The sequence below is a fragment of the Guillardia theta genome, assembly GCF_000315625.1.
Source record: "Guillardia theta CCMP2712 unplaced genomic scaffold GUITHscaffold_206, whole genome shotgun sequence".
NCBI lineage: Eukaryota > Cryptophyceae > Pyrenomonadales > Geminigeraceae > Guillardia > Guillardia theta.
This window is the reverse complement of record NW_005434470.1, coordinates 25,885-44,369: the sequence shown is the minus strand read 5'-3', so window position 1 is coordinate 44,369 and position 18,485 is coordinate 25,885. Positions and strand designations below refer to the sequence as shown.

Below are 18,485 nucleotides of genomic sequence, written 5' to 3'. Positions count from 1 at the left end.
GGGGCCGACCCGTGCCGGCGGTGAACTTGCGGGAAGTTCAGTTCAACCGTCGTCGGAACGGTGATGGCACCTCCGAGTCAGCCCGCCGCCGGCCGCGGCGGGGCACTGATCAGTGTCACGGTCACGGTATGCCGCAGTGCTGGGGTCGACTTGATGGACTCCGGGAGTCGTTAATTTAAACTTTACTCTTAACTGAACCGGATCGAATGATCATCGACGGTTTATCATACGTGACGCCGTTCGGAAGTTCAAATGAAATTCCAGCAGCTGCATTTGCCGTCTGTAGTGCCAGCACTGCCACACCGTGGCTCAGTCACGGTGCAAGCCTTGGCCAGGGTTGGATCAGTGGGAACCACTGACTCACCGTGTGGCGACGGCAGGCCCCCGGGAGGAGAAACAACTATAAAGGTGTCAATTACTTGCGAAGTTCCGTGTTAGCGTACCTCATGTCACAACAGCTGGTTCACTCCGGAAAGAGAGACTTTGAGAAGCTCGACTTGCTAGTTCAGCAGGCTTGAAGCAGCACAAGTTGTCTGGCTCATCGTAACAGACAAAGACAGTGAAGTACATGTCTTTGTGCGCATGCATGATAGCAGGACTCCCTGTACTATCCGACTTTGCCCAGTCTTCCATCACTGTCCAATCCAAGACTTTACGAATGCAATTGCAGCATGAACCCAAGCACAGGAAGTAGATCGGGGCTAGCAAAATATTATAGCAGTATTTCAAGATGTTCCCAACGAAGTATGACGAAGCATACTGTATCAGCAAGCTGTTGACCAGTGTGCTCGTCTTGTTGTCGCAGTTGCAGTCCGCCAAATCTGCTTTGAGGTTGAGAGGAATTTCGTTGACGAGACAGATGAATTGGTGCGCATCGGAGCAAGCTTGATAATCATCCAACGAAGGTGCTGCATTCTTATCACCCCAGTGAAGACTGACACATTTCTGCCAGTCATCGACTCGGCCTGTCCAAATATGTTTTCCGGTCGTGACAAAGTTGGCGTCAAAATGCTCCCTGATGATCTCAGTTGCCATCTTGAGTTCGGAATCAATTTCAAACAATGGCAGGCGTCCACCCAGCTGAGAACAGAAGCTCTCAGCAGCTTGTTGGCTTTTAGTTTCACATGTAAACACCATCTTCATTTGGTTGAACGTTGATTTCGTTCCATTCACCATTGTGCTGTTGTGTACAGTAGCGCCCTCCAGTGCAGTCTGGTTGGCAGCAAACGTGTTGGAGACATTCTTTAAGGCCGTATTGTTCAGTTTTGCTTCTGCCAAAGCCATGGCAATAGCGTTGGGGTTTGCAAAAGTGTAAAATTTGCACTCGAAGGCGATCATGATGAAGAGGACTCCAAGAAAGCATGATATGCAGCAAAGGAAGAATGCCAGAACATTGACAAATCTTTTGAAGAACCTTTCACACCCTCCACCTTCGTCTGCCTTAGCCTTGAAAATCTTCTTCAACAACCCGTTCAACATAAGGCGCTGTATCAGTGGACTGATAACCGCGCCGGCTGATGCCCTCACGAAGTCATTTTCATCGGTCATCATCATGACAAAAGATGAAGATGCTAAGATTGCCAGTATCGTGTTGATAAAAACCAATACCCTCTCCCTCCTCGAGTATGCATCGCAGTCGCTGGGCTGAGCGAAAAAAGGAGAGTACTCATCACTGATCTCAAAATGCTCTCGAAACTTGTTGTAAAGGTTGAGAGGATCATAAAATCTGCCCATGAATGTACAAAAATCGATGGGCGATGCTGTTTCTTGAGAATCACCGACGACCTTGTCCTTGGCTGCCTGCGAGCGGCCATCGTAGGGTTGAGCAACAGGAATTGGTGTGTATGTCGTCACCAATTCTGCGTAAGTGGTAGGATGCAACTGGTTCTCAGTGGTAACAGGGTACAAATTCGATGGAGTCGTCTGAGGATAAAGTCCTCCTCCTCCTCCTCCTCCTCCTCCTGAACCTCCTCGTTCCCAGCCTACACCCGGGCCCTGTTCACTCCCATATGGTGAAGCCATCATGATTCCTGCCTGCATGGCCATTTTCACGCAGGGGTTCTTCGGTACAGATACTGCCCGCCCGTCCGACGGTCAAAAGTTGTCGAAGTTCAAACCTGGGACTAAAGAGCGAAAATCTCCCTCTTAAATTTGAAAACTCTATGACAACAAAGTAGAGCCTCCGGTAAACAACCAACTCGACGGTCGAGTCATTTGAGCTAGGAATTTTCAAAGAGTCCAGTACGGTCTATTTCCGGTTTTCGATCACTCAGCACTGACTGAACTTGAAGGCTTCTTTCAACTGACCTCAGCAGTGACTCGGCACGGTGCCGTGCTCGGAATCCAGCCCGGCCCGGCCGCCACCCCCCCACCCCGGGCCCCGGCTCCGGCTGGCGAACTCAGGGCCGGGACGCCGGATGACTGAGCGGCTCTGGCCCGGCCGCGTCACGCTGAGAGCCGCGCGGCCCAGACTCGGAGACCGGGCCCCCGCCGCGCGGCCCGGCCGGGGACCCGCGGGTGCCACCGTCCGGCGGACGGCCGGGAAATCCTCATTTTCCCTTGTTGCTCGCCCTCCGTACAAGCTGCACCCCCTACCTCCTGCAACTCCTTCTACACCTTCCTCTCCTGCTCCCATCTCCCCTCTCACCTCGATCGTTGCCTCGTCTCTTAGTCCACCCTTGATAACTGCTCCCTTCCTCCCCGTCTCCCCTCTACTCCCTCCTCCCTCCTCCCTCTTCCTCCCTCCCGTTCCCCCAATCCCTCCCATGCGGTACTTTGTAACTGTAACTTACTTTCATCAACTACCTGTTTCTACTCCCTCCTGGGATTACATTTATGCGCATGTGTGAGATTACCTGATAAGCGATGGATTTGATGGCACATAACATGCATAGTGTACTGACGGAGACTTGTTCGCAGTTTCTAGAGGATCCATGGAATGTGGACAGTCAGCAACTGTCAACGAGGAAATCAAATCCATTGCAGGTGATCACGAACTCGAGTACAAGAACCATCTCAAAGACCTTGGCAGGCTCTCAGGACTCGAAGGCACTCACGGGGGAAGCAGGTAAGCCAGGAGCTCGTGGGGCATCGGAGAGGACAGCAGTCGCCGAGGGAGCAGATAGAAAGGGAGCAGACAAGAGGTTTCATCCGACGGTGAAGAGCGATTTGCCGGAGGATGGTAGCCCGATCTTACACGTGACTGAACCCAACGTGAGGGTAGACCGCAACCCTGAAATGCGCCAGCCGCCTGTCATGGCGATCAAGCGAGAGGACGTTGCAGTTGCAGAGTCGCCATGGCCAAACGAGAAGGACCAGTTGCTCCACATCATCCGGAGTTGGACGAACTTCCTTGTCCTCTTCTCCTCCTCCGACCGCATCGAAGACGTCCACCGCAGCTTCTTCGTGGAGGGGAAACATCGGGCTATCTTCTACAGGAAAGGAGGGAAGCTGGACCCAAAGGCTGTACAGCATGTTCAGTTCCATGTGGATCAACGGCGTCATTGTGTCTTCGTGCTGCTGGAAGGAGGCTACCCCAACGGAAGTGAAGGAGGCGCGGACGTTCGTGCTCCGTGGTCCAGGCTGATGGAACGGATCCGACCTGGAGGATCGACCTTCGTTCAAGTCCCCCTGAGGCATCAGGAGCGAGTGAGGCTGAGCTTCCTGGCTGCTGGGACGGAGGATGCAGAGATCGTGAGCGCTGAAGAGCTGGAGAGGGAGGGCCTGTCTGCTCGGGTGTACAGGGTAGGGGAAAAGAACCAGAGGAACCATGAGTCCGATGATGTCACCAACGTCTTCGTGAAACATGTGGTGGTGGCGTGGACGGACTATGTCGTCCACTGCTGCTCGTCCAATAGGCTGAGGGACTCGGTGGCTCAACAGACGATCGAGAGCAAGCATCAGTGTGTAGTGCATCGCAAGGCAGAGGGAGGGCTTGGGATGGTGGACGACGTTCAGATCCTGTTGCACGAGGAGAGCAGCTCAGTGCTCCTCCTCTTTGAAGGCGGCTACCCCAGGGGCTTCGAGGCGTGGGCTAGCGTGCACGCTCCCTGGGGGAATGCCTTGGAGCAGTGGATTAAAGTCCCTCCTGGGGGTTCGGTCATCGTCCAAATCCCCCTGCGGCAAAGTCCGCCTGCCATGGCCGAGGATGTCGGCATGGCGCCGGGAGGGGCAGAGGCTGGCAAGTACGTGGCCGCCGAACTAAAGCTCGGCGCCGTTCAGGAGTCGACGTTGGGGGTGAGGCACTTCCTGGGGCTGAGCCAGTCGGAGTATGGGGAACTGCTGGTGGACGGGGTGGCAGGGATAGTGAGGGAGATCGAGGAGCATGGAGAGCAGAGCGACATTGACAACTTGCGGTACATACTGGCCGGGACTGCGGGGGACGAGAAGTGGATCCCCCCGCATGTCAAGGCGCAGTTGGCTTCGAGGCAGTACCACGGAGGAGCGATCGAGGAGGAGGACTACGACTACTTGCACAGGGGGATGACGCTGGAGGACTTCTTGCACCACCCTCACAGCGTGCGGGCGAAGTTGTCCAAGGAGAACGTGCTCGCTCTCCGGTTGTACACCTCCGACACGTTCAGGCTCATCAACAAGTACCTTCGTGCGCCGATCAAGCGCCACCCACTCGCCATGACGGTCATGTACCTCACTGAAGGAATCTGCAAACTCCGCATCGTCAACCTGGACAACTTAGAGCCTGGCAGGCGGTATACTCTATGGCGCGGGGTGAAGGACAAAGTGGTCCCAAGGGAGTTTGGGCTGAGAGGAGGGACGGAGTTCGCATGCATGTCGACCACAGCATGCAAGGCGATAGCGGACAAGTACGCGGCTAGCGAGACCCCGCTGCTGTTTGAAATCCAAGTCAAACCAATCCAGATGGGCAGCTCCCTGCAGTTCCTGTCGGTCTACCCCAAGGAGGAGGAGTACCTGTACCCTGCTCTGACGTACCTCGACCCTGTCTGCGAGGAGCCGAGGAGGGAGGGGAGAAACGTTACGGTCTGGATGGTGAATCCCTTCGTTCCCACCTCGTGACCTTGCTGTGCAGCATGTCTGAGTGATGTAGCTGCTAAGTAGGATCGTGATAAGTGACGGAAGATCTTTTGAAACGTGCGCTGCTAAGCTCACTCGGGGTGACGATCGACCCTCTACTTGATCGGAGCCACGGTCACATCATGCTGGCCAGCCTGTGCCGCTCACTCAGAGCTCCCGCTAGCCATGAGGCCGATGCGATCTAGTCCAATCTCACCTCCCTTCAAACAGGCATGTGATGAGATGAGATCCTGATAGAACAACCGTGAACGCAAGGCCCAGCTTCCGAGGCTCCCACGTTCAGCCGCGTCCGATCTATCCGAGTCGCTCTCTGTCGCCGCGGCGTTGGTTGCCTTGTAGGCTCCCCCAGCAGCCATCAACCTTGTACCTCTCCAAGCTCAGTGATCAGGCAAGCTTTCAACTGTCATGTGGCAAGCAGGCTCGGCATCGAGGACCCTTCGGAAGTTCCTGGCAACTGAACTACCGGCAGTCTACCAACAGCTTTAGCCGGCCCGGCCCGGCGGCCCGGGCCGGGCACCGACTCCATTCTCAACCTCCCCCTGGTGGGTAGCACTGTGTACCGGTACTTATGCAGTGAAAAGTATGGGTAAAAAGGATCTTAGCATGGAGTGGAAGGGTGGGGGTACTCGCACATGCAGCAGGGAATCGGAGTCTGCAGGGAAGCGGGAGGAAGCGGGAGGAAGAAGAGAGTGAGGACGCGACTCGGATGAAGAGAGAAGAGAAGGATCTGATAAGGAGCCGTGTAGCAGAGTAAGCAGGGGCATGCCGAGAAGGATAGATGCTGCAGAGAAGTTTGGATGAACAGGTTTTGTTGATGCGAAACTAGAATTAAAAGATGCTTTCGTACATGAATACTTGTTGATGTTTGGAGTTGTTGATGTTTGACTTTCATCAGGTCATGGCAAAAAGGGGGAAGAAGGGCGGCAAGGGGATGAAGATGCTGAGCAAAGGAGCGAAGAAGGCTCTGGGCAAACTCCCAAAGGTGATAGGGTTGATCTACCTGGATTGTGATGTGCGTGTCTGATGTCAACACTCAGAAAGCACAAGAGATGCTGGTGCAAGGACTGAAGTCGGGGCACAATGCTGCATGGTCCAAGAATGTGATCCTCAAGAACGGTCCGCAGAACTCACAGAAGCCCTCCGCGAAGAGCCAGCAACCGAATCCTCCCTTGCAGGCCGCGTCAACTCAGATCCGAAAGCAGGCAGGGAAGGTGAATGCTGCCGTCCTCCACTCGTTATCATGATCTAGATGGCCCTGACGAGCAGGTGCTCGTGGTCGGCGATGGGAACTTTAGCTTCAGCGTCGCCCTCCTTGAGCTGTTGCAAGGCGGATCGTCGGTCACGTCAACATGTATGATGGGGAGGGAGCTGATGATGGAGTGTGAGGAGTACTTATGGAGAGCTCGGCAGGCTATGACTCGCTAGAGGTACTGCAGAACAAGTACGACGATGCTCAAGGGCACGTGGACAAGCTGAGAGAGGGGGGGGCCAGCGTGCTGTTCCAGATCGACGCAACAAGGCATCTTGTGGTGTTTGCGCCAGACCTCTCCTCTTACCCCTCCTCTCAGAGTAGCCGAGCTTCCTGAGCTGGATGGTCCCTATGACTCTATCATCTTCAACTTCCCTCACGTCGGCCTTGGGATCAAGGAGCAGGTGCAGTCGTGACAGACGACAAAGATAGTGAGTGTTGTGCAGGATGACAACATCGCTGCCAATCAAGATCTTATCCGCAAGTTCCTTGATAGCTCGAGCAAGATTCTCTCACCAACAGGTTTGATTGCAATGACGCAGAGTTGTCTTCCATTCGCTCACATCATATCAAGGCAAAGTCTTCGTCACCATCAAAAAAGGTGAACCCTACGACAGTTGGAAGGTTGCGAGGATAGGAATCGCAATTTCTGGGTTGCTCCCCTCGTTGCTCTTGTAATCTTCTCACTATCTTCCAAGTTTGCAACTCAAGACCGCTGTCGACTTCGATCATGCGGCATTTCCTGGTTATTCACATCGCAGAACCGCGGTCTGTGCTGTGGCTGCTGTTGCCGTCAATGATTGCTGGTTAGGGATTCGGTCCATCGATGCCATCGGAGGACCCTGACATCATACGCAACGGTGCAAAAACTTTCATCTTCTCATCCACATCCAAGAGCAAGGTTTGGGAGTGAACAAGATACAATCAACTTCTCACCCTGATGCCAGAAGGAAGATTCAGATGACGAGGGCAAAGCCAAGAAAAACAAGGTGACCTTGACCGTACCGGAAAGTCTGCCTTGTCCTGAATATAGTTTCATCAGACTAAGTCGACACTGAAAAAATTCAACCCCAAGGGGTCGAGAGGGAAGTGAAGAGGCAGCCGTGAACAAATGCCAGTCACCGGATCGAAGTCCGAGCTTTCAGGCGTGTTGTAGTGTTATGTTGCAAGAGATCAGAACAAAACAAAACTCCCGAGCCTCACGTCGTTGCTACAGCCTGATTCGCCTTCGGAAGTTCCTTTACTCAAAGTTAAGTTAAAGATTAGTACGAGGACAATTCAGTCAGCAATCACTTCGGAACCGTCCGACAGTCAGGCGACTTTACTCAAAGTTACGACAGTAGTATGATCAGCCGGGCCCGGCCACGGCGTCCGACTCTCCGACCGTAGCACGTTACGCCGGAGTCCGGCGGCGAGTGACCGGCTAGCCCATAACGTCCGGGGGATGGCATCTGCGGACGGCACCCGCGGCCGGGGCCGGGCCACTGACTGGTGATGACCGATGATTCCCAGTTCAAGCCGCGGATAGTTGAAACTTGAAATCTGTTCAATCGGCTCCAAGGTGAGGAGTCCGGCAGACGGTACGGTACAATGGCCAGTGACCGTCACGGTCCGATCGGATGGTCGGAGGTCGGAAAGAGTCGGAAGGTGCTGTACTGAGTGCCACCGCTCCGAGTCCGAGCGGCGCGGCGGAGACCGTACTTCCGAAGTTCGGCCCCTGCACTGGCAGGGACCGTGCCGTGGCTCTGCCTTAAGTTACAGTGAGCGCCCTAGTAAGTTGAATCGAGTCCGGCCCGTCCGATCCGACCGTCTGAGATCCTATCGGATGATCAAAGGCGGCAGTCAGGCTCGCCATTCCGAGTCAGATCAACGTGCAAGACTTCAACGTTCGTCACCTACGGCCTACTAGCCTCTTCGGAAGTCGAAAGCCTCACTGCTGCCGTTCGGAAGTTCCGAACTGAGTTCGGCGGGCGCGGCGGTTCACCCGGAAGGCCCGGCGGCCGGGCCGCGGCCCGTAGTACGGTACTAGGGTACTACGGTAAGTTCACTGAGCAGCAGAGGCGGACTCGGAAATCGGACATCATCATTCACATCCGAAAATCGCAACAAAGGGGTGTAGCCCGTGAAACAGGGTACGAGCTGGGGGCTTTTGGGGGGTTCTGCAATAAATCAATTTTGATGGCACGAGCCGCATAATGGGTCGCAAAAGCAGCAAAAATCCAGCGTTTCGAAAAGATGCGGCCTCCAACTGGGATTTTCGTAGCCCGGTCTCGAAATCAGGTCTTTCTGAACTGAGAAGCGACCCACTCTGAAGCATCCACCGAAAACTTCGGGGGGATGTTCTGAAACAGAGTATTTTCGCAGATTACCGAGAATTTGTGATGCGAAACGTTGATCTTTCAGATACGGGACTCGTCGCCAAGGGGGGGAGACACATAAGCCCAAAAATCTCGTTTACTACCAAGTCGCCCCCGAACTATCATCGAAAAACCTCCTTTTCGACCCAATGCACACTTGTGAAAGGGTTGTTGCATTGGATGGATGGGTGGGGTGGTCAAAGGAGACAGGAGTTTTAGGTATCATGCTGTGTTACAGGGCTGGTCTCAAGGACAGGCGTCTGATAGAGCACACCAAGAGGGCAATAGAGGGTAGGGGTGAGTACCTACCCCATAAGGACCTAGCAAGATAAGATGAGAGAGGTCTGAACAGTCGTGACTCACGGCAACTCTCAAGGGATACAATAACTCCCTTTTTAAAGGGCCCCCCTCCCTACCCCTCACTGATGGTATCCACGGCCCTTTTGAGAACACCCCACCATGGAAGATCACTAGTCTCACGATGGGTAGTTTTATTTGTTGGGAAACAAGACATCCAAAGCGCGAAAGCGAGGGTGGTGGAGCAGTTGTGTACTGTATGGTAGGGTAGGGTAGGGTAGGGTAGGAATCCTTACACCACCCCTCCGTCTCCTCGAAAAGAGATGCCAAACCTGATACCCGTCAGCTGACATCTTTCTATCGGCCTCGCTTGCACCAGACTCATCCCTACCCTACCCCCTCAATTCCTATCAATCAGTGGAAAAGTACGGGTGACCGAGATTCTCTCCATGCGGGAGCAGTCGCATTCTCGCCCCCCCGGGCCTTCCAAACATGGTTTGAGATCTCATTACCCCCTACCCCATGTTTTTAACCCCACCCCTGGGTAATTGCACAGGATGGTTTATTAGAACTTTTGCATCACCAGGGAATGGATATCATAGTTATTTTATTATACCTGTATGGAATAGTGCTGCCCCTTGCATGTTCAGACCCCAATATACTTGATGAACCCCCCAATTTTAGGTACCCCATGTACAGCTTATTGATACAGAGGATACCCCTACATACCTGTAAACTAGACATTGAATGTCTTTTTTTCCAACAATATGTTTGTATAGTGCTGAGCCACAAAAATTGCTTTTAGAAGGTCTCCTTTGGCATCCAGGAGATATCGATGGGTAGGGGTGGTGTTGAAAGGAGCCCCCGACCCCATACGTTGATGGAAGTGAGTGAATTCCCTCACGAAGAACATGTGGTTGTAAATCTATTGAGGGGTTATCGAGGATTTGTTGGACCGTAGTTGGTGGTCCATCGAGTGAGCTATGGTGCGTTTAAGGGTGGTAGGGGTACACCATAGCAGGACCTCTGATGTGGTCTTTGGGGGCGAAAAATGTCTCTTGTTTTTTTTGTTGTACTGGGGTTCTATATAATGGATTTATAGAACGTACCAACATAAAACAGATGCACCGCAAAAGCAAACTTGAGTGGAATCAGAGAAGGATTTCAAAACGATGTACAGAAATGGAGAAATGACGAATATAAATTTGAAAATGTTTAACAGCGGAGGAGGGTTGGAAATACTGCTACCCACCGTTGTTCCCATAGAAAACCACAGGTGGTTTAGAAGAGTTTTAAAAATCTCACCGGGTGTACCAGACTTACGTCCAAACGACGAAGAATGTTGTTCTAGATCATCGAAGAGATATCCTTTCGGTATCCTCCAGCCCCCCATTTACTCTATTAAAATTATACACAATAATTACTGACAAGGCCCACCGGTGCTTCAAACCAGCTACATCAGTCATTGGACCGTGGGGTAGATCTGTCCAAAACCAGTCGCTTCGCGCTCGAATCGTTTCATTTAACAAATAATTTAACCCCAGATTTACAATACTTTTAACGGTCCTCGTGTCTTCATAAGCGTCTCCTCCCCTTGCATCCCTACGATCGCTGCACCCTGGCCTCGTTCCTCTGCGAATCAGGTTCTCCTGTCAAAGCACACACTCTCCCCTATCCAACACACTCCTGTTACCTGCTCTCCAATCAAGACAATGGCAACACTTGCAAACCTTCAGTCTGGGCTTCTACAGCAACAGCAGATGATTGACCAACGAGGATACTCTTCTTGTTATGGATTACCCTCTTTGACAAATACACAGAACTCGTTCTCGCTCGGAGTACATCCTCTTCCTTTCGATAGTCTCCTTCGGCTTGCTCTTTCAAACAATCTGAATCAGACTTCGATGGCTCAATGCGCTCCCACACAGACCTCTCAGGGATATCCTCAATCTTCTGCCTTTGCTGCCTCGCAGTTCTCTACCAACGGATCTATGGTTTCGTCTATCCCGAACATGGCAGCATCTCCAGTACAAACACCGCATAGGACACCGTCACCTTCTTGGCCATCCACTTCTCCTCCTTCTCCAACCAACGTGACCGAGGGATCCTCGTCATCGCAAGGTATCAACACCATTTTTCCACGCCGCAAGGCTGGCCAGCACACTAGAGTCAACAGCAAGCCTGTGGTGCTCAACGAGAAGACTTTGCAGGAGCTGTTCACGCTTCCATTGCATGAGGCAGCCGTGAAGCTTGGGATCTCAGCTACAGCGATGAAGTCGGCATGCAGAAAGCTTGGAATCAAGAAATGGCCCTATAGAACTGTTCAAAGCTCCAAGAACGCACAGAAAGGGTTCTCTATTTCTTCAGTGTCTTCTTCTCCATCTTCACCACAAGCAAAGAGTTCGTCTAAGAAAGAGGAAGGGACTGTTTTGTGCAAGGATGCCGAGCTTGTTGCAGAGACGCTGGCGCTTCTGCACAAAGGAAGACATTCATCCACTGAATCTCAGGTTTCTGACAACTCGGTTGCAAGATTGCTGAACTGAGAACACCTGCTATACTATTCTTTCTCATTACCTTTAAGTGATTCCGTGATATATTATTTCCCACTCGCTGTGGGCTCGCTATAGATTAGATGAATATACACAAAACATGAAATAAAACCGTTCTGATGCAATGTGCGTTGCTATTGTTGGCATCTTGCTTTCACGATCCTCCGATCCTCTGCAGTCTCTCTTCAATCTACATTCAAATCATGATTCATCATGGAACGCATTCACATCATAGCAAGGTTCAGAGATGCGTTCCAGTTGGCAGGTCGTATGATCGGTGGCACCATCTCATGGAACCGTGCCCGATTCAACAAGTTAAGCTCATCACCGCCGGCCCAGATCATCGGAACTTTCTTGGACGGTCGGACTCAGCGGCCGCACTGATCACCGTCACCGGCCAGACCCGGCCGTGACCGGCGGGTCACCGGTCGGTCGGCCGTCCGAGGTCACCGGTCGGTCGGCCGCCCGTCGGGCGGCCGAGGAGCCCGCGGCCCGTGACCGTTCAGTGCCGCCGTCACTGAGTCACGCCGTACCGTGCCTCGGCCCACGGTACTACGGTACGGTACGGGCCGGGCCGGCAAGGCTCAGGCCCTTGACTCACGGTAGGCGGTGACCGGCCCCCCGGGCACTGCCGGCCTGACGCCGCCGGACCCGGCGGCGTCAATCCGATCGGCGCCAGGACTCGGCAGCTAAGTTCCGAAGTTCGGAGTCACGCGGCCGAGGGCCCGCCGCCCGCGGCCGCTGCCCGGCACAGTCACTCAACAGGGCCCCGGGCCGGCGCGGCGACCCGCCTGACTCATTGAGCCTCGCGGCGGCCCGCCCGCCCGGCCCGCGGCGGACCGGGCCGGGTCACCGCCGGGACAGGCTCCGGGATGCCGGACCGCGAAGTTGCCGCCAAGCTTGCCGCTGTGGACGGTGGGCCGGGGTGGCCGTGCCAGGACTCGCCGCGCCGCGCGGCTGGGCCCGGCCCTCTCTTGCGGCCCGGCCCGGCCTCAGCCTGATGAGTTCGCCGAACTGAGTGTCGCCTTCAATTTGTACCTGTCGCATGACCTTTCGTTTGTCGCCATGGACCCCTCGTTGTTCGCATCACAACTGGGGTGGGTCGGAGCACCCACCCCATTTCACCGATCAAAGGCAACAGGTGAGTGGTACGTAGACCGGCAGCTTTGTCTTTAGGAATGAAGCGTCGGTATGGGGTACATGTTGATTGAGTTTATCTTGTACCCCCTCGTTTACTTGTTTTGTTCAGTAGAAATAGGGGTACCCGGTACCACCGGTACAAATCTATAGGAGGGTCACAGAAAGCTTGCGATGTCTCAAGGGAGCCCGGGAGGGTTGTGGTCTCTGAACCCCTCATTCTATCATTTGCTACCGGTCTATTCAAGCTTTTTTACTACGCATTTGGTAGGGTTGGACATACCATGTTTGGGTCCACGCACAAACAGTAGCTAAGGGGCCAAAATCACTACCTACCCTATTCATTCCAAAATTTTAGTACCCCTTCTTTAAACCTTGAGTACCCTACCTTTTTCCATCACGAACAGCACTCGCTCTCTGTTCTAGAACAGGGTCCATGGTGGTCAAGCAGAGAGTCCTATTTCAAGTGGAGGGGAAGGTTCATTTCAAGTACCCCTACCACCCTACCCCATGGACCTAGAATCCCTAATATGAACCTCACGCACCCTACCCCTACTCAAGTCCACCCTACCCTTAGTCATAACTACAGTTCCAGACCATCAATATCCCATCCCCTGCCCTCCACCCGTACCTCTGCATTCAGATGCATGTACCCCCTGTCTGAGCCTGCTGTCGTCATATAAAAGACGGGGCCTTACACCTACCCTACCCACAATGGATGTAAATTGACTGCAAATAACCGGTACATTCCCATTTTTTGAAATAAGTCCTTTCAAACTTACAGGCCCCAGTACCCCTCAAACTAGAAACTACCCTACTTCCATTACCTTCCTACGTCGATTACCTACCCCTGGTAGTGAATCACCCCACTTGATATTTTTCGGAAAAGTGTTCTGCAGCTACATCGACTTCTTCGTCGCAAGGTGCTACCATCGCGTTTTCCTCTCGATACACCAATTGAGTATTTCTATTTCAAGCTGTACTTCCCGAAATGCCCACCACGTCTGATAAGCCTACCCCACCCAACGAGAGAAGTTGATTGTTCGGCACCGGTGGTGAGGCATCTACCCAATGCCATTGGTCTCATCTACCCCACCCTCGTCATGTTATTTCGGCCCCGCTTTGAACCTTGCTAGGGCAAGTTTTATCCTTTCGCTACCTTCACCTACCCACCCTACAATCCTCATCTACCCCATTGGACAAGAACAAACTGTTCCACCCCACCGGTCTGCCATACCAGAATGAACCCCAGCCTCACCCATCACTGCTACCCTACCCACCACATCATTTTGAGCACCCTTGCCGGTAATGTACCCCCTTTTTCTCTATTTTCTACCCACCGTTTTTGATCAGTTGACAACCCTTTTGTTCCGACCCATGCCCCCGGAAGGCTGAACCCGGTGGGGTCCAAATCATTCCAAAAATCAATACCCCACCCTAGAGGTCCACGTCACCACATACCCACCCCACCTTCACCACTTGCACCTCCTAGATAATGATTCCTGGCATCCAAGACATATAGGACCCCTACCCCCTGAGTTTACTCGAGCATCAACATTCCTTCCAAAACTTGAAAGGGTACCCAGAGACAAGAGATCATTATCTACCCCTACCCATATCCAGAAACTACCCTACCCCGGAAAGAACATCGATTCCTTCCACGCCTTCGGGAATGAATAGTCCACCCTCCCAATTTAGACCACCCCCCCCCAGGAAATTGCGGAGTACCCCTACAACTTTAAAACATCAGTTGCACCCCCCGGGTGCGCTGAATTTTCCTCTACACATTACCGGTACTGTTCGCCTGATCTAAACAAAGACCCATGTGTCAAAGACCCGACCACCCTTCGGCTGAAACATTGCAACACCCTACCCCCCACACACCTCACTTGAATTGCTACCCCCAATCAGTATCTTCCCGGATTGTAACTCACACCCTGTTCCCCAAACTACCTACCCTATTGACCACTGTACCCCACCTCTACCCTGTACACCCTCCACTTTTCCACCCCTACCCTATGCTTTTGGAGACTTGCTGGCAAGACTCTCCCGCGTCCCCCCGCCATGCCCCTCCGCCCGAATTAATAGAGTCGCAACTATGCGCGTGAAAGTAACGCGCCAAGCCAAAGAAATGATCGAGATGCAATGATGACCTCATAGATTCAGCTCAAGACACCTAGTTTTTGCATGTTGCTGACCATCTGTGCAAATATGTATGCCAACGCATTCTGTCTGCAAGTACTTTGCCCCTCGATTCCTGTGTGTGCAGCTCTGCGAAAATTGAATGCTGTACTGTGATTCTATTGTGTCACAGTGTTCTGATGCCATATGCGAAGTCCGAGTAGTTCTTTCGCACAACAAAGTGCTTTCTGAACCGGGCAATGCCTGCGGTCGCATGTGCTGTAGAGGGTGTAAATTTACAGGTTGTGCGCGTGTTGTATTGAATTCCAAGTGCAAAATGATTATCTCTCGTGCTCAAATCAATAATATGGCCAGATTTTGTCGAATTTGAGTGATATGCATGCTGATTTTCGTCACCGGCCTGTATTTTTACAGCTGGTTTACATGTGGGCATACGTCCTCTTACAGGCCGATCTGTGCAATGATTGCTATTGTTGCTGTCCCGGAATCATGCACGTTCATCGGAATGATACTGATGATAAGTTTCACTACCATCTGAAGTGTTTGCTTCAGTTTGATTTCTCTCCTTTTATGTCCTGGATAGGAGGTACACAAAGCATGTCTGAAATAGAGCACCTGACGGCTTTTTGGGAAGTGACATTCTTTAGATCCATGATTGTGTTTTGATTTGAATTCTCGGCTAGTCTGTATCATATGCAAACTTGAAACTGCTTGTATTAGGATTTCGTAGAAGGAATGGTGCCAATAGCTGTAGTGTGGTGAGCGGTCGCATCGTGTAGTTCTGGCATGCCTTACATCGCCACTGAGCAAGGTCTCCTATGTGAAACAATGACTGACTGCTTGTGTTGTTTCAGTTACGATCTCAATGGCAACTCGAAGCATTTTGAAGCAAAACAACTCTGCCGACGTCAAGAAGGAAGTCAAGGGAGACGACCAGATGTCGGACGCTCAGCGCCTGGCCTTCGATAATCTCCTTCGCCTTGCCATGTGCACAGAGGAGAAGGATGTAACCCCCTCTGACGTCAATGCTGGAGGAGGGAACGGAGGTTACCAACAGGCGATGTCTCCCACCTCATCAAGCTCAACAGTCCCTGTCTCACCAGAGGAGTCGCCGCACCGCACCCCGTCACCTTCATGGCCCTCCACGGAGCCTGCTTCTCCCTCCCGCGGGGATGAGATTACTGCCCCCAAGGTCTTCAACACCATCTTCCCCCGCCGCAAGGCTGGCCAGCACACGAGGGTCAACAGCAAGCCTGTCGTGCTCAACGAGAAGACTCTACAACAGTTCTTCACCTCCCCCTACATGAGGCAGCCGTGAAGCTTGGGATCTCAGCTACAGCGATGAAGTCGGCATGCAGAAAGCTTGGAATCAAGAAATGGCCCTACAGATCAGTTCAGAGCAAGCAGAGCGCAAGCCGAACAACGTCAAAAGCATGCAGAACAGGCTCGAAAACTGCATGCATGGTGGACGATCAAACTTTCAAGGATGCGGAACTCCTTGCGGAGACTCTGAAGCTGCTCCAACAAAGCGGTGGATCGGACGACCAGAACAAGAGCTCGTCAGTTGCCAACCTACTGAACTAAGGGGAATATTTCTCCTTCCTAACATGCCTTACTTGTTTTCTTTTATCGCTGCTTTCCTCTATCTTCTTATCTTTCTTTCATACTCTTACACAAGCTTTTCATCATCGAAGTGATTTCATCAATAGTGTTGTAAAGATTTAATCTATCCTAGTTTAATAAATATTCGTATCCTCACGGGCAGCGTAACATCCAGGTGTGAATGACCATGAAAGTCTGCAATCCGTCTTGATCCTGGAAGACATCGAAGGTGCATTGGGGCTGACGCAGGGCTAAAGGTTGTTTCATTTCCGGAAGAGGTTGTCGATGAAATCTTGCTTTGAAGGAATGGATGTGTCATACTGCACAGGCATTTCAACGACCCCAAAAACAGAAATCATGTTTGAGGATATAGAGCATGAACATTTGACGCGAAGATATCAGCAGCAAACATGAAACAACAAACAGCATGTCACCTGAGAATCTTTCAAGATCGTGTTGCAGAGTTGTTCGAAATCATGAGTGCTCATGACGCTGTCCCCTTCTTTGCAAACGAAGAAGACACTCAGTCAATCTATAATAAGCAGAAAAAGAAACAGCCACAACAGGCAGAGAGAAGACAACAACTAACACCAAGGAGAGGAAGACATGTTGACAAAGATTCATCATTTGCATCGCCCACTTTGATGTTTCAGCCGAAGATTTCCTTTGCTGGGACACTGTTGGAAGCAGGGAGTGGTCTTGCAGCAAAAGTCATACAACAACCTTTACCGAGGAATCATCTCACAAAGATCTCATCCGTATCTTGCTGCAAAGGTCTCTTCCCAAACTTGAACTCGCATTCAAACGTGTCATAGTTGGGCTCCTGTTCTCACGTCAATCTTTGTCAGCAATCGCTGCATCTGTCACCATTGACAACGGAATGCCCATATCTTTGATGAAGAATTCTTGCGTAGGCACTTTGCACGTGTTGATACAAACACTCGCACATCCCTGTTACAAGTCTCAACACACCATGTTTGTCTTCTGCACGACATCAAGCAACCGATTCCTCTAAGAAACGACATCTCTCGACAAGAATCCCCTGACTCTTTCCTGCATCTCGTCATGGCAGTCGCGAGGCAACATATCACCTCACCATCCCCCCAGTCGTCCTCCATCTCCTCAGCCTTGAGATCAAAGAGCTTCATCGGGCCCATGAGCCAGGAGCAGGTCACCGACGTGATGTAGGCGTTGAGCTTGGCTGAGAATGCTGGGAACGGCCGGGCGAACATGAGAGGAAAGAGCTTGATGATGAAGACAGGGAAAAGAGATCGCAAGATCGATCGCGTCCTCGCGCGGGTCTCCAGAGGTTCATACCTGAAGCAAGCAACCATGTCATGGTACAACCTGCTGTTCAAGCAGCATGCACAAGAGATGAGCAAGGGGGGCAGGAGTAAGGGAGGGCGCTGAGGGCGCTGCCTCAGTGCGGGGGGAGGAAGGTATTGTTGTGCGTGCTCACCTCTGATTTAGCATGAGCGCTAGTCGCATCACACCATCATACCCTTGCTCCATGACGTCTTGCCCGAGGTTCTTCACCATGGCTCCCCGAAACATGCTGAGCGCGGTGCGGTCCCACCAGAGCTCGTCCTTGTAGGAGGGAGGAGGAGTGGCAGGACCAGCATGCCGGAACTTGTCACTGTCTGCCATGCTCGTGGCCGTAAGGAAGTTCGTTCTCCGTCTGCAGCCCATGGTGGCAAGGGAGAAGCAAAATGCCGAGCTCGAGCATGCGAGGACGAAGGACAGGACCAGGAGGGTGCAGGATCTGCCCATCTAGAAGATCTATCCTCAGTCTAGCTCCCTCTAACTCCCTCCCTCGTTCTCTTGCTCTCGACCCCTCGACTCTCCTCCTCCTCCTTGCTCTCTTCCCCTCACCTCAAAAACAAACCCGCCTAGGCGAGTAACAAATTCGCAATGCGAGCTGCCACCAGGTACTGCTAACATGCGCGTCTCCTGCTCCTGCTCCTGCTCCTGATCCTGCTCCTGCTCCTGCTACTGCTACTGCCCCTGCCCCTGCCCCTGCCCCTGCCCCTGCCCCTGCCCCTGCTCCTGCTCCTGCTCCTGCTCCTGCTCCCTGACTCCTGCTCCCTGCCCCTGCCCCTG

General features: G+C 52.5%; 7 protein-coding genes across 7 annotated transcripts; 5 read left to right on the top strand and 2 right to left on the bottom strand.

Annotated features, from left to right (window-relative positions):
* Positions 1-444: 444 nt before the first annotated feature.
* Positions 445-2,046, bottom strand: GUITHDRAFT_148336 (hypothetical protein; the record flags this gene model as incomplete). Its single annotated transcript, XM_005819780.1, has 1 exon — positions 445-2,046. The coding sequence occupies one exon, from the start codon at positions 2,044-2,046 to the stop codon at positions 445-447; it is 1,602 nt and encodes a 533-aa protein (XP_005819837.1).
* An 819-nt stretch (positions 2,047-2,865) lies between these two features.
* Positions 2,866-5,034, top strand: GUITHDRAFT_120960 (hypothetical protein; the record flags this gene model as incomplete). The annotated part of the gene is made up of 1 exon (XM_005819779.1): positions 2,866-5,034. The coding sequence occupies one exon, from the start codon at positions 2,866-2,868 to the stop codon at positions 5,032-5,034; it is 2,169 nt and encodes a 722-aa protein (XP_005819836.1).
* Positions 5,035-5,929: 895 nt separating this feature from the next.
* Positions 5,930-7,394, top strand: GUITHDRAFT_120959 (hypothetical protein; the record flags this gene model as incomplete). The annotated part of the gene is made up of 10 exons (XM_005819778.1): positions 5,930-6,034; positions 6,090-6,263; positions 6,319-6,403; positions 6,463-6,581; positions 6,748-6,823; positions 6,876-6,954; positions 7,000-7,069; positions 7,113-7,202; positions 7,252-7,290; positions 7,344-7,394. The coding sequence occupies 10 exons, from the start codon at positions 5,930-5,932 to the stop codon at positions 7,392-7,394; spliced, it is 888 nt and encodes a 295-aa protein (XP_005819835.1).
* A 3,465-nt stretch (positions 7,395-10,859) lies between these two features.
* Positions 10,860-11,498, top strand: GUITHDRAFT_120958 (hypothetical protein; the record flags this gene model as incomplete). The annotated part of the gene is made up of 1 exon (XM_005819777.1): positions 10,860-11,498. The coding sequence occupies one exon, from the start codon at positions 10,860-10,862 to the stop codon at positions 11,496-11,498; it is 639 nt and encodes a 212-aa protein (XP_005819834.1).
* Positions 11,499-15,569: 4,071 nt separating this feature from the next.
* Positions 15,570-16,101, top strand: GUITHDRAFT_120957 (hypothetical protein; the record flags this gene model as incomplete). Its single annotated transcript, XM_005819776.1, has 2 exons — positions 15,570-15,594; positions 15,638-16,101. The coding sequence occupies 2 exons, from the start codon at positions 15,570-15,572 to the stop codon at positions 16,099-16,101; spliced, it is 489 nt and encodes a 162-aa protein (XP_005819833.1).
* Positions 16,102-16,124: 23 nt separating this feature from the next.
* On the top strand, positions 16,125-16,367 carry GUITHDRAFT_120956 (hypothetical protein; the record flags this gene model as incomplete). Its single annotated transcript, XM_005819775.1, has 1 exon — positions 16,125-16,367. One exon carries the CDS (start codon positions 16,125-16,127, stop codon positions 16,365-16,367), a length of 243 nt encoding a protein of 80 aa, XP_005819832.1.
* A 683-nt stretch (positions 16,368-17,050) lies between these two features.
* Positions 17,051-18,011, bottom strand: GUITHDRAFT_56235 (hypothetical protein; the record flags this gene model as incomplete). The annotated part of the gene is made up of 6 exons (XM_005819774.1): positions 17,051-17,083; positions 17,131-17,208; positions 17,253-17,336; positions 17,389-17,444; positions 17,482-17,702; positions 17,845-18,011. Coding segments are annotated over 6 exons (639 nt in total), but the record flags the coding sequence as incomplete, so codon positions are not given.
* Positions 18,012-18,485: the final 474 nt, after the last annotated feature.